The sequence below is a fragment of the Chelonoidis abingdonii genome, chromosome 5 (assembly GCF_003597395.2).
Source record: "Chelonoidis abingdonii isolate Lonesome George chromosome 5, CheloAbing_2.0, whole genome shotgun sequence".
In the NCBI taxonomy this organism is placed as follows: Eukaryota; Metazoa; Chordata; order Testudines; family Testudinidae; genus Chelonoidis; species Chelonoidis abingdonii.
Window position 1 is genome coordinate 95,874,066 of NC_133773.1, and position 13,179 is coordinate 95,887,244.

At 41.2% G+C, this 13,179-nt stretch overlaps 1 protein-coding gene across 1 annotated transcript in view; it reads right to left on the reverse strand.

Moving 5' to 3' along the window:
* The window catches only part of ATP10D (ATPase phospholipid transporting 10D (putative)), a 36,597-nt gene extending 23,418 nt beyond the window's left edge, over nt 1-13,179 (reverse strand). Inside the window, exons 1-7 of the mRNA XM_032774685.2 lie at nt 12,935-13,179; nt 10,691-10,797; nt 9,764-9,895; nt 8,233-8,360; nt 7,793-8,045; nt 4,416-4,651; nt 1,894-2,082 (exon numbers count right to left, since the gene is read on the reverse strand). Of these exons, the coding sequence (XP_032630576.2) occupies nt 1,894-2,082; nt 4,416-4,651; nt 7,793-8,045; nt 8,233-8,360; nt 9,764-9,878 (921 nt within the window). The 5' untranslated portion in view covers nt 9,879-9,895; nt 10,691-10,797; nt 12,935-13,179. The remainder of the gene's footprint in view (nt 1-1,893; nt 2,083-4,415; nt 4,652-7,792; nt 8,046-8,232; nt 8,361-9,763; nt 9,896-10,690; nt 10,798-12,934) is intronic.

The window sequence follows — 13,179 nt, forward strand, 5'->3', positions numbered from 1 at the left end:
TTGCACAATTAATCGCATGGTTAAATAATAATAGAATACCATTTATTTAATTTTTTGGGATGTTTTCTATATTTTAAAATATATTGATTTCAATTACAACACAGAACTCTAAATGTACAATGCTCACTTTATATTTACTTTTGATTACACATATTTGTGCTATAAAAACAAAAGAAATGGTATTTTTCAATTCATCTTATACAAGTACTGTAATGCAATCTCTTTATTGTGAAAGTGCAACTTACAAATGTAGATTTTTTTTGTTACATAATTGCACTCAAAAACAAAACAATGTAAATCTTTACAGCCTACCAGTCCACTCACTCCTACTTCTTGTTCAGCCATTCGCTAAGACAAACAAGTTTGTTTACATTTACGGGAGATAACGCTGCCTGCTTCTTGTTTACAGTGTCACCTGAAAGTGAGAACAGACGTTCACATGGCACTGTTGTAGCTGATGTCATTTTACATGCCAGATGCGCTAAAGATTCATATGTCCCATCATGCTTCAACCACCATTCCAGAAGACGTATCCATGCTGATGACGGGTTCTTCTTGATAATGATCCAAAGCAGTGCAGACTGACACATGTTCACTTTCATCATTTGAGTCAGATGCCACCAGCAGAAGGTTGATTTTCTCTTTTGGTGGTTCGGGTTCTGTAGCTTCCGTGAGTGTTGTTCTTTTAAGACTTCTGAAAGCATGCATCACACCTCATCCCTCTCAGATTTTGGAAGGCACTTCAGATTCTTAAACCTTGGGTTGAGTGCTGTTGAGATTTCTAAAGATCGCTCATTGGTACCATCTTTGTGTTTTGTCAAATCTGTAGCGAAAGTGTTCTTAAAACGAACAACATGTGCTGGGTCATCATCCAAGACTGCTATAATATGAAATACATGGCAGAATAAGGGTAAAACAGAGCAGGAAACATACAGTTCTCCCCCAAGGAGTTCAGTCAAAATTTAATTAACGCATGCTTTTTTTAATGAGCGTCATCAGTACGGAAGCCTGTCCTCTGGAATGGTGGCTGAAGCATGAAGGGGCATATGAATGTTTAGTATATCTGGCATGTAAATACCTTGCAATGCTGGCTACAAAAGCACCATGCAAATGACTGTTATCACTTTCTGGTGACACTGTCAATAAGAACAAGGCAGCATTATCTCCCATAATTGTAAACAAACTCATTTGTCTTAGCAATTGGCTGAACAAGAAATAGGACTGAGTGGATTGCTAGCTCTATAGTTTTACATTGTTTCGTTTCTGAGTGCAGTTATATAACTAAAAAAAGTTGCACTTTCAAAATAAAGAGATTGCACTACAGTATTTGTATGAGGTGAATTGAAAAATACTCTCTCTTTTGTTGATCATTTTACAGTGCAAATATTTGTAATAAAAATATTAATATAAAATGAGCACTGTATACTTTGTATTCTGTGTTGTAATTTATAGCAATATATTTGAAAATGTAGAAAACATGCAAATATATTTAATAAATTTCAATTGGTATTCTATTAACAGTACGATTAAAACTGAGATTTATTGTGATTATTTTTTTTAATCACAATTAATTTTTGAGTTAATCGCGCAAGTTAACTGCGATTAATTGACAGACATAGTATGAAGTATTCAAGGCAAGCCTCACTCACTGGAAACTTTTGTTAGCTGTATATGATACATTAACTTACTGGACTGTTCAGTTTCAACTGTACAATAAATTATTTTCCTTCAAGCAAACACAGCAAACCAATGGAGGGGGAAATGACCACTTTTAAATGGCAGTGCCTTGTTTTCTCCCCATGCAAAAAGACTATAGAAAACAAACGAAAAAGTTATAATATGCTGCAATAGTCAGAAGTGTGACCACCTGAGTAGCAGATTTTTCTTCCTTACCTTTTGACGTGGTTGGTTAGGAGCTGAAACTATCACAGTATTACAGATTGCCAGAGCAAGGAAGAAGTCAGTAATATATACTGTCTCCAAGGATGGGGGTCTGTCAGTTTCTTCTGATTGTGCATAGGAATGACAGGTAATTTGACTAAATTTCTCCATGAGCTTTGCGTCTGGAACAACATCAGTTTCCTGTTGATCAAATAAAATAGATATCCTCTTACCATGTAGTTACAAAAGGTCTGATGTGGTTCCTGGCACAAGACAGTTTCAGTGTTGCAAGACTTTACAATGAATAAAGTTCTCTTAGAAGTGCATATAAATAGAATAATCACTTCCCAGACTCCTACTGGCAGCTGCTGCAGGGAAGTTAATCTAAAACTGAAAAAAAAGTAAAACCTATTACAGTTTATAACATGAAGGCACTAGAGAAGTTTGGGCAATGTCCTCCGGCTAACAAAGGCTCCATTCTGCTAGATTCGGAGCACTTCTGGGAGAGAGGAGAGCACAACCTGATATATGCAGCATCTCACAGGTGTGGTCAGCACTTTGTAGGAGTAGGTCCTTAATCACGGATAGTTTTCAGTGCATGATAATTCAAAGGACCATAGGAACTGACATACTGGATCAGACACAGTCCATCTAGACCAGTATCCTGTCTCCAGCAATAGCTGACAACAGATGCTTCTGAGGAAGATACAAGAACCTCTTCATAATCTGTCCCTTCTGGAAGTTTCATCCTAATCCCTTGTATATTCTAATATTTTGCTGGCTTTTTTGACCACAGCAGCACATTGAGTAGAGGTCTTTATTAAGTTGGCCACTGATACCTCGGTCTTTTTCGTGTATGAGCTTTGCTCATTTTGAGCCCTAAAGACAGATTTCCACTTCCCCATCACCCTAATTTCATGAGGGCACATCCTTAAATTGTCCTCCATCCCTTTGCACACCAGAACTCTTTTGCTACCAGCCCTCCTCTGCATCTGCAGAGAAAGGGGGTAGGACATGCCCCATTTGGAACTTGGATATTTCTCACATGGGATGATCTTCACTCCAATTCACAGGGGGCAGCACCAGGCAGGGCCGTCACCACCCCTCCCCCCTGTGGCTGGAGCTGGGACTGTGTATCCCTGCCCCACAGCTAGCACCAGAGCCAGGTCTGTAAGCCCCTGTGGGGCTCAGCCTGTTAGTGCCTCCCCCCCGGGACTCCACTTGTCATTTCTCCCCCTACCAAGCCCTGCCCCATCCCCCATTAGTTTTAGTACAGTCACAGACAGGTCATGGGCTCCCATGAACTGTTTGTTGTCCGTGACTTTTATTAAAAATAACCATGACAAGAATCTTAGCCTTACTCATGAACACTTCAGCAGAAATTAAATAAAATTGAGCCACCACCTCTTTAATGTTACTTTAAGTCTCATTTATAAAGGACGTATACGGTGCATACAGCATTTTTGCTCCCAACGACCTGGCGCGTTAGGCTGAAATACTGCTTACCCCCACCAGATATCACCCATTTTTAAAAACCCTCTCAAAGCAACATGGCAAATGCTGATTAAATTTGGTTTATTCATTTCAGCTGGTGTGCTTGTGGAGTTATGCCAGCAAGATTCAATGTAGACACAGTGGTGATCTGAATTATTTTGTAGCACTTGCATTATCTAATACAAACAATGAGAACACTTTTCAAGTGTTTTTATGCACTGCCATGCATAACACACTGTGCGTATCAAATATATGTCATCAAACAAACAATAGCTTTATAGGCAAGCCCTTTGATCTCTTATTTATCTGACACTCATCACTGTAGCATCTGAGCAATTCACAATTTCTAATGCATTTATCAAAGGGATTTTCAAACTTTTGCACTGGTGACCCCTTTTCACACAGCAAACCTTTGACTGTGACCCCTACTTACAAATTAAAAATGGGGGTGAGCGTAATATAATTTAATGGGGGTTCAGGGCTATCAGCCCCATGGAACGGACAGCTTGCAACCCCCTCCATGAAACCACCTTGTGACACTGTGAGAGGTCATGGCCCCCAGTTTGAGAACCCCTGTTTATCCTCACACCACCCCTGTGAGGTACAGAAATGCTATTAGCTCCATTTTACAGGTAGGGAACTGAGGCACAGAGAAGCTACACAACTTGTCCAAAGTCATACTGGGAGTCTGTGGAAGAGCAGAGAATTGACTCTGTTGCCCTAGCCATTGGACTATCCTTCTCCTCTAGCTTTATGGGAATAGTTTAGAAAGGGATGACCATGAATGAACCTCATGCTCCCAGTTCAGTTCTGGCCTCGCTTTAAAAGCTGCAAATACACATTTTATTTTTGCCATCATTTAAAAACATATAAATTACAAATTGCATCTGTGGGGAGGCACTTTTTTGTCTCTTTTTGAAGGAAAACAGAAAGGATTTCAGATCAGACAAATGACCTATTCAATTTTAAAGAAAAAAAATCAGAAGTCTTCATGAGTTATTTTGGATATTTAAGATCAAAAGATATCAAGCTATACTTACAATGGGGCTGCTGAAAGCTACATGTCTTGAGTGTGGAATGTTACTGACTCCATCTTTCCCTCCTAAAGCAGAACAGCTACCAGCCAGCTGATTCAAAGACTTGGAGTTCAAAGGCCGACTCACTGTCCTGCAGCTGTGCACCTTCTGCTTTGACATGCAGCTCAACGAGCCACACAGAGCATCTGTTAAACCTTCACTGTCTGAATCAGCCTCTTGATAGGATTCCAGTCTCTTGGCTAATGACGGGGAAGAAGGGGGGGGGGGGGGGAAATCACATTTCAGTGACCAAGAAGAATCCCTCATTTGTCCAATATTACAAGCTCAAATCATCAGCTGGAAGCCTGGGATATGAACTTAAAAACACGGAATTTTGTACATGTATGTAAAAATGGATTACATATATTTTAATCAAAAGCAAAACAAAAAACACCCAACAGACTGATCACATGTACACTGGTTTGGCAGCACAAGTATCACTGTTAATAAGGTGTCTGTGAATTCTGCCTGAAGTTTCTCTGTTTGAGAAAAGAACTTTTTTGATTTATCAATTTTTACAACTGAAAAGCCAGTCTCATCAGTGCAATAACCTGTCAGTAAAACCCGAATCATGCATGTCATGTGTGGGGGAGGTCTTGCTCCCACCCTCAGACATAAATGAAATCATCTTCTTCCCCCAGTTTAGGAGAACCGGTCTCTATTTGCTGGATTTGGCATTTTGATGATTCCAAGCTCCTCCCATGTGGCACCACTGATCATAGAGACAATCTGGAAAGGAGGGTTCAGGCTATTATCTCCTTTGCCTCAATATGAATAGAGAAAAAAATGTATTTTAAAAAAATAAGAAATCACATATCACAGAGCGGCTCTAAGTTAAAAATTCAAACTGTGGATAACAGTAGCCTCTATTAGGGAAAGAGCTAAACAAGGGAAGGAGACTGCCTAGGTGACTGACGATGGTAAAATACTGAAGGAAAGGATTCAGGCTGCAGGAACCTACGGAGCCGGGGAAGAGGTAAAAGTAAAAGTAAAGATATGAGGAAGGAGCTGAGTAATATTCAAAATGGCTGCCCTCATGCTGCATGTATTTCAGAAATTAATCTGAATCATGCGAAGGTGGCCTTCAATCTGCAGATCACACTAGATGATAATGATGGTCCCTTCTAATCTTAAAGTGTTCTAAATTTGTGCATATGTGAAATGTGAGGGAAGCACTTGTAGTATTGTATCTGCTCCATACACTACTCAAAAATTTATGCAGAAATTATTTTTTAAAATTGGTTTCTAATCAAGAGTTTCCACGAGGTTGATTGATTTATCAACATGACCACTAGGTGGTGTATCTAGTTTGCATAATGAACTGTTACATCAAATCACAGCAATAGTAAACACTATATTGTGAATGCCACTAGTTTTACTAAGCATGCATTACCATGTTCTCACTTTGGTTCAATCCTCTTTGATTGAGTGGAGAACACTGGCCAGGCCTACTGATTAAATGGCAGATTTCTGCAGTGAACAGTATTATCTAATAGTACCTGCACAAAGTGATCGAAAGACTGCACATACTCATTCATAATCCAAATTTTTTTAGTAAAAAAGGGAAGCACCAGAGAAGAGAGACAGCTTATGAACGGGTACAGAGAAGGAGAGGTGGGACACAGCCCCTCCCCCCAACAGAGGGGGCAAGGAGAGGCAGCACAGCCAGCAGAAACGGAAGGGAAGAGGTGGGGCCAGAGTCTCTCCACTTCTGGCCAAGCTGCTCTTTCCCCAGCCTCCAAAGCAGCTGCAGCCCCAGGGCTGGCAGGCTGCAGCCGTGCCACTCAGTCTTGCCCCCCAGAGCAGGTTGTGGCTGCACCACTCTCCCTCCGGAGCACGAGCATGTTGTGGCCACACTGCCCAGCCTGCTGGAGCAGCTCCAGGCAGGTCAGAGACATCCTCCCTTGGCCCTCCCCAGATAAGGTGGGAAGGGATGGGATGGGGAAGAGTGTGGGGGTCACTTCCCTGACCCCCCAGCTTTTCTCACGCCAAAAAAATTTCCCCATCAGTTGCTGTCCTGGCTGTCAGGGTAAGCCTCTGGCAGGCCGGGACACTTCGTTTACTTAGGTTTATCTCCCTGCCTGCCAACGCTTGAGGTAAACAAACCATCTCCGCCCTCCAGCAGCTTATCCTGATGGCCCAGGAGCCAAAGTCTGCTGACCCCTGAATTCTAGGGCTGGCTTATGAACATTTTCCATTTTTACTTATCCATCTTGGGAGGATCGGCTTATAAATGAACTGGCTTATGATTGAGTATATATGGTCAATATACTCCTGTATTTTTGATCTAACTTAGCCAGACAGCTAAATTAACCAATGATCAAATTAAGTGGAAGAGTCTGTGATGTTGTATATAACTTCCTCCTATGTCTACAGTTGCCATCCTATATTGTTCGTTTATGCATTTTTAAAAATACAAGCCACTAATACAACAAACACGACTCCCAGAGGGCAATTAATAGTGTACTGAGAGCCAGATACAGAATGTCACTCATATATAGGACACAGAGTGTTCATAACTCAGTACACAGGTTTCTAAAACTTAAGTTAATAATATTTCCAACTATTTGTGATATGCCAGTTTACAGGCATTTTAACAAAGCATACTAGAATAGAAGTGCAGGTCTTTGCTAGCTGAATGGTAGTTCATCAAATTACTACATATCTGCTAGGCTTGCAAATGAATTTGCTTGCGCACTAATATTAGGGAAGCACTAAGGTCTTGACTTAGCAAAATACATAACTATGTGGCTAAATTTAAGCATACAGTTTCAATGGGACTACTCATACTTTTAAATACCCACATGCTGAATTGAGGCCTAAAACAATGCTCCATGGAGCGAGGAAGGATATTTTCATGTCTCTACTATGGTTATGAACTGGGCAGCTCCACTCTAAAATACTGTGCAGATATTATCCCTGGCTCACTACTTAAAAAAAAAGAGGAAAGATTATTTGCACTTTCCCAGTGACAGTTTCCAAAACTTCACGGAGAGAGGCAGAGCACAGTGATTGAATTCCAGTGAAGTTCATTCAGCCAGAATTTGAAAAAAAACGTGTTTCTCCAGCACAGTGAATAGAAACATAACTATCTGCATAGTAGCTCATTGCCAACAGTTCTCAAGACTCTTAGCACAGAAGGCAATATATGGATAGCGCTCCACAGTTCACATACAGGGTAGAAGCACTGCTGCTAATAAGATTAGCCCGCACTCCCTCTCTCCATGTTACTGTGCATGGGTCTGCCAAATAGACTTGACATGCACTCTACCCTAACAAACCTTTGAACTTCTTTATTCTTGCAGAAGGTACAAATGCTGCCTTAGTATTTCATTCCTTACCATTCTCCTCATGGCAATATTCCTGTCCTGCAATACTGCATCTCCGGAAAACCATTTTGTTCTCAGTGAGGGTTCCGGTCTTGTCAGAGAAGATGTACTGGATTTGACCTAAGTCTTCAGCGATATTCAGCGCTCGACACTGAATAGTGGAATCACTCTTCTCATGGTACAAGTCAATATCATTCTGAATTAAATAGATTTGTCCCAATTTGACAATTTCGATTGAAACATAGAGAGAAATCGGGATCAAGACCTAACAAAATAAAATGAGTGGATTACATGCAGCTAGATAATCTGATGATTATGAAACCAAATTCTGATCCAGTTACACCAGTGTAAATAAAGTAACTTCACAGAAGTCAAAAGAGTTACTCCAGATATACACCAGTGTAAATGAGAGCAGAATCTGGCCCATGATGTTTAAGGGGGATTGAAGTTACCTGTAATAAAATGATCATTGTCCAAAACATATAAAACCCTGCTAATGCTGGTGGAGTGGATTTTCCATCGGGCCCAGGGACATTAAAAAGAGGCATCTTCGAATAGCTACTTAACCAAATTCCATGACCTTAAAAACAAAACAAAACAAAACAAACAATGATAAAAAAAAGAAAGAAAGAGTCAGTTGTACATACGCTGGCCCATAGTTTAGTGTCAAGCTGAACAAAAACTGGAACAGGTTTAAAGCCTGGTTCCTAACAACAACTAGACTTCAGCTTTTTGTTTTTTCTCAAGAAAGAGTTCATCAAAACAAAGTCCTCCTCTTACTTTGCTTATTCTAATTCCTGAATGAAGGTTGCCATGGGATTGCATGAAGAGCAGGTGCATGTAGCCTTTTGATTATTTAACTACTCATCCACAATCCAATGGGAATGTTAGAAAGATACAGTTAATATAAGCTTCAAAGGATTTTTCTTTTATTTCTGGAATATACCAACAATGAAGTGCCTACCAGTAGCTTGCGCGGGTCACACTCCTAGCTTGTGAACTATGGCTTATCCAGGCTACTTGACGTGCACATTGAGGGCAAAGAGTAGGTCCTGCCTCAATTACAACACTTGCTGTTAGAAAATGATTTTAAAAATCCAACCTTAAAAACTATTTCAGCAAATATGCTTGTACCACCAATGTATTCCAGGAGTAAGACTGTCTCAAGGATTTCAGAAACGTTTTTACAAACCTGCTTATTTGGATAATAAAATGTACAGGCAGTTGAGTGCAAGTATTAAATTTAACCAATGTCCAAAATATAAACTCCCCCCAAACCCATACAAACTTAAGGCTCTCCATCCAATACCATTCTGTTGGCCTTCCCAGAAAAGGACTTAGGAGAAAATATGAGCTTTGCAGCACTACCAGTAAGGTCAATGGAAGACCAGCTGGGGAACCACGGTCCCAAGTTGAAGGCCTTTCACTGAGAATATCCTCCCTTCAGACCTCTCTGAACTGAACAAGAGACTGAACTCAAGCACTGTATGCAGCTCAACTGATGAAGTATTACACTAGGAGACAGGCAGCTTTTAAGGAGCTTGGGACCTAAACTACTTACGGCCCCACTTTATATTGCACCCAGAAGTGATCTGGACACCAGTACCTAGTCCACACAGGCAGTGTAATTGTGGGAGTTGAAACAGTTTTTAAGATTTCCTGAAAATGGTGGCACATTTCATAGCACAGATAAGCCTCAATCTTCAACTTTCAATGCCTAGGCCTACTAGGTATACAAGAAATTTAGCTAGTTGAAATTAATTTATTTCAGATCACTTTTCATTCTTAACTCAGTTACTATTGGGCAAAGAATATGCTTTCTGGAAGAGTCAGACTATTATTTACTCCTAGATACCACCACACTGACATCCCCAAAAATAAAAAACTAAAAAACCTGCAGAGAAAAAAGGGGAGGGGGAGACAAGAAACAAACAAAACAAAAAAACAAAAATACTACTTTGCATATCCTTACACTTTACTTACCCAAAGCACCAATTAAACACATTAAAATCAGAAGCAGAACACACCAAAGGACATCAGTGTTCACTCTCCTTTCCAATTTACTGCGTTTGTAATGAGGGCCACTGTTATTCAGCATTGCTTTGGTTTCATGACCTGTAACACACAATAAAAGTTTTATTTTCCTTCTCTGGCAGATATTCAAACCAAAACTCAAATACATCCCCAAAAGACTGAGAAAATTGGATGTGTGGGTTAATTAGTATTTGGACCAGGGTTCTAAACTTAAGTAAAGCAATTATCTGCCAGTACAATGCATCCATTAATTCTGCTCCAAGAAGAAAAGCTTCTGTTTTGTTTGGCCCCCTGTATCTGAAAATCAATACTTTTCCTTTCTGTCTAACAGAAGTTGCTCTCCAAGGTGGGTTATTACTTTCTGAACATGAACTGTAGCGCTTGCTAAAGGGGCCAGACTAATTGCTCTGGAGACTTGTCCTTTGTCAGAGAATACACACAGGACAGGCAATAACAGCACCACCTCAATCCTGAAACAGAAGGACATGGCATCAGTCTCGATATGCCCATCTCATTCTTTGGACTCTATTTTGAGGCAACTACTAATCAGTGCTAATTTGTGTGTGCGGCCATGAGGTCTGTTCCCATGGAACTGAACTGAGATTACCTATCTGTGCTCACATATTACAGCAGCATAAAGGTCTAAGAGAGAAACCAGTTTATTTCCCATAGCCCATTGGACAGTCATTAGCAAAGCTTCCAGGTACTACTCCCCTGTGCTGGACTGAAAGTGGCAATCTAAAGGTAAAAGGCTCTATTTCTCATTTACCAGTGCCTGTACCGTACTGTTACTCGGGTCAGGTAAATACGACTTAAAAAGGAAATCTTGAAGAACTCACGTTTGCATGAAAATCAGTGCAAGTTAGCTCCACTAACCTGCATACACCACAATGCCCACAATGGCTTCTGTGTTTCTGATTGTGCATCCTCGTAACAGCAAGTTCTCTCTACTCAGGCCCACTCGCTCCTTGTTTGAATGTTCACTGCAAACACAGTGCATTATTTAACAGGTGTGCCGGAACCTCCCACAGCATTTATAGCAACCAAGCCTTGAAAGCACATTGGGGCAGATTTTCGCCCAGTACCCCTCATTGTGACAGATTTTCAGCAAAGCTCAGCACCGAACATATTGATCTCTTTTGAAAATCTGGCCACGCATGCTCTCTTGGTTTATACTGAGATTTCATAAGTTTATAAGTCAACGGTTTCTAATTAGAAGAAAATCCTACATAAGTGCAACATTGCAATCTCAAGGACGAACCCTAAGAATGGAAAGTAGACACTTCAACCCAGCTCATCCCAATTCACAATACATGTGTCTACTGGGGAGGAACTGTGATGGTATCAGCCCCAGCTATGCCTCAAATCAAACCGGTGCTTGGGGACCCAAGTAGAACTTTGGCCATTCTTGACACCTGTTAAAACATGATCCCCACCTTGCAGTGCAGAAATGACCTATCCATACAATAGCAGGGTCCCCAAAACATTCTACAGCCTCTCTCTATCTTAGGCTGTCAAACAGAGCAAGGACGTGGCTAATACAGTTAGCACATATCATTACTAGAAGACAGAATTATATTTTAACAGTGTTGTAAGCAGATTCATTATAATATAGATACACCTATGGTGAATATAGTTTGAATAAGTTTATAATCCCCCCTCCTTTTCTCCCATTTATAGTTTTTATTCTCCATGCTATGGGGGGCAAAGAAGGGGCACTGTAGAAACAGCGCGTTTCAAAATTAAAGTGGAAATAGTCTGTATTAAAGAATATTTTGCACCATAAACAGTGCTTTCCACACAGATGTCACAAACTCTTTACAAAGGAGGTTTTACAAATTGGAAAACTGAATCCCAGGGAAGCTAAGCAAGTTGCCTAGGGTCACACAGCAAGCCAGAGGTAGAGTCAGGCCAGGTCCACACTACAGACTTTTGCTGGCCTAAAAATTAAAACAAACATACATACATCACACTCCTAACCAACCTAGCTAGGCTGGCAACCCCTCCGCACCTCAGGCAGATGCCATTTTATACCCAAAACAGGAGTTCTTTTGCTAGCACAGCTTATGTCATTTGAGGAGGTGGTTTAACTATACCAGGGGTCTCAAACATGTGGCTAGTGGAGTTATTTGCTGAGGCCCACCAAGCTCCCCGCACCCCCTCCGGAGTTATTTCCTCCGGCCGCCAAGCTCCCCTCACCTGCCGCCCCACCTCCCCTCAGCACGCCACATTCCCGCTCCTCTGGCTACGTCCAGGCGCTTCCCATGGCCAAAGGCGATGCTTAGCGGTTTCCAGGATGGAGGGGGAGGAGCAGGGAGCTGTGTGCTCAGGGGAGCAGGCAGAGAAGAGGTGGGGCAGGGGCAGCGATTTGGGGAAGGGGTTGGAATGGGGGAGAGGTGGGGCGGGAAGAAGCGGGGCAGGGGCAGGGTCTCATGGAAGGAGTGGAGTGCGGGCAGGGCTAGGGACAGAGGTGGGGCTTTTGTACCTTTATATGAAAAGGTGTCAGTGATGCAGCCCTCAGGCCAATGTACTAGTCCTCATGTGTCCGTCATGGTGATTTGAGTTAGAGATCCCTGAACCATACCAACAAAAAAAACTCCTTTTGCTGTCATAAGCTCTTTCTCCACTAGAGGGCTTTGCGGGTATAGCTATATTGGCAAAACCTTTGCAGAATAGACTAACCCTCACAAATAAAGCCCAGGCCTCTTTGGTCCCAGTTCCGGTTTTTCATCATCATTAGACAATACTGTCTTCCTATTCAGACTACAGTCCAGAATGAGTATTAGGGAAAGCGTTAGAGCAGACATCACAAACCATTAAAAACAGGTAAGAGAGCCATTTTGAATAAAGGTGGTACCAATGTGAATTACAGTATAAACTAAGCACTTGAAAATTTCATTATTATAAAATCAAGAAGCCTCCGCCATTCGCAAGCTTTAGTACAGAAAGCATTTTCAGATCTCCAGGCCTTCTCAGCCACACACAGAAACTTAAGGGTTCAACTAGAAATCGGACAGTGTGATTTAAATATAAGGTGTTTTAAAAAGTGAATGTTACAAGCCTTCAACAAATGAGCCAAATTAACATAACAAATGGCAAATTTCCGCCAAGCCTACTTACACAAAGCCACGGAATCGACTGAGATCATTGTTAGGACTTTCACATTCTATTCTACTTGAAAACTTCTCTGGATCAATTTCAGAAACCTATATTCACAGAGAAGAATGTAACATTCAGACAAGGAGTGATACAGCTTACCAAAAATAATTCACAGCAGCAGTTTCAGACTTTGCAATAGTTCATACTAGCAAGTATTGCAACGTGGAACCAAAGCAGGTATTTTGCTAAATCAGAATGCAAGATGA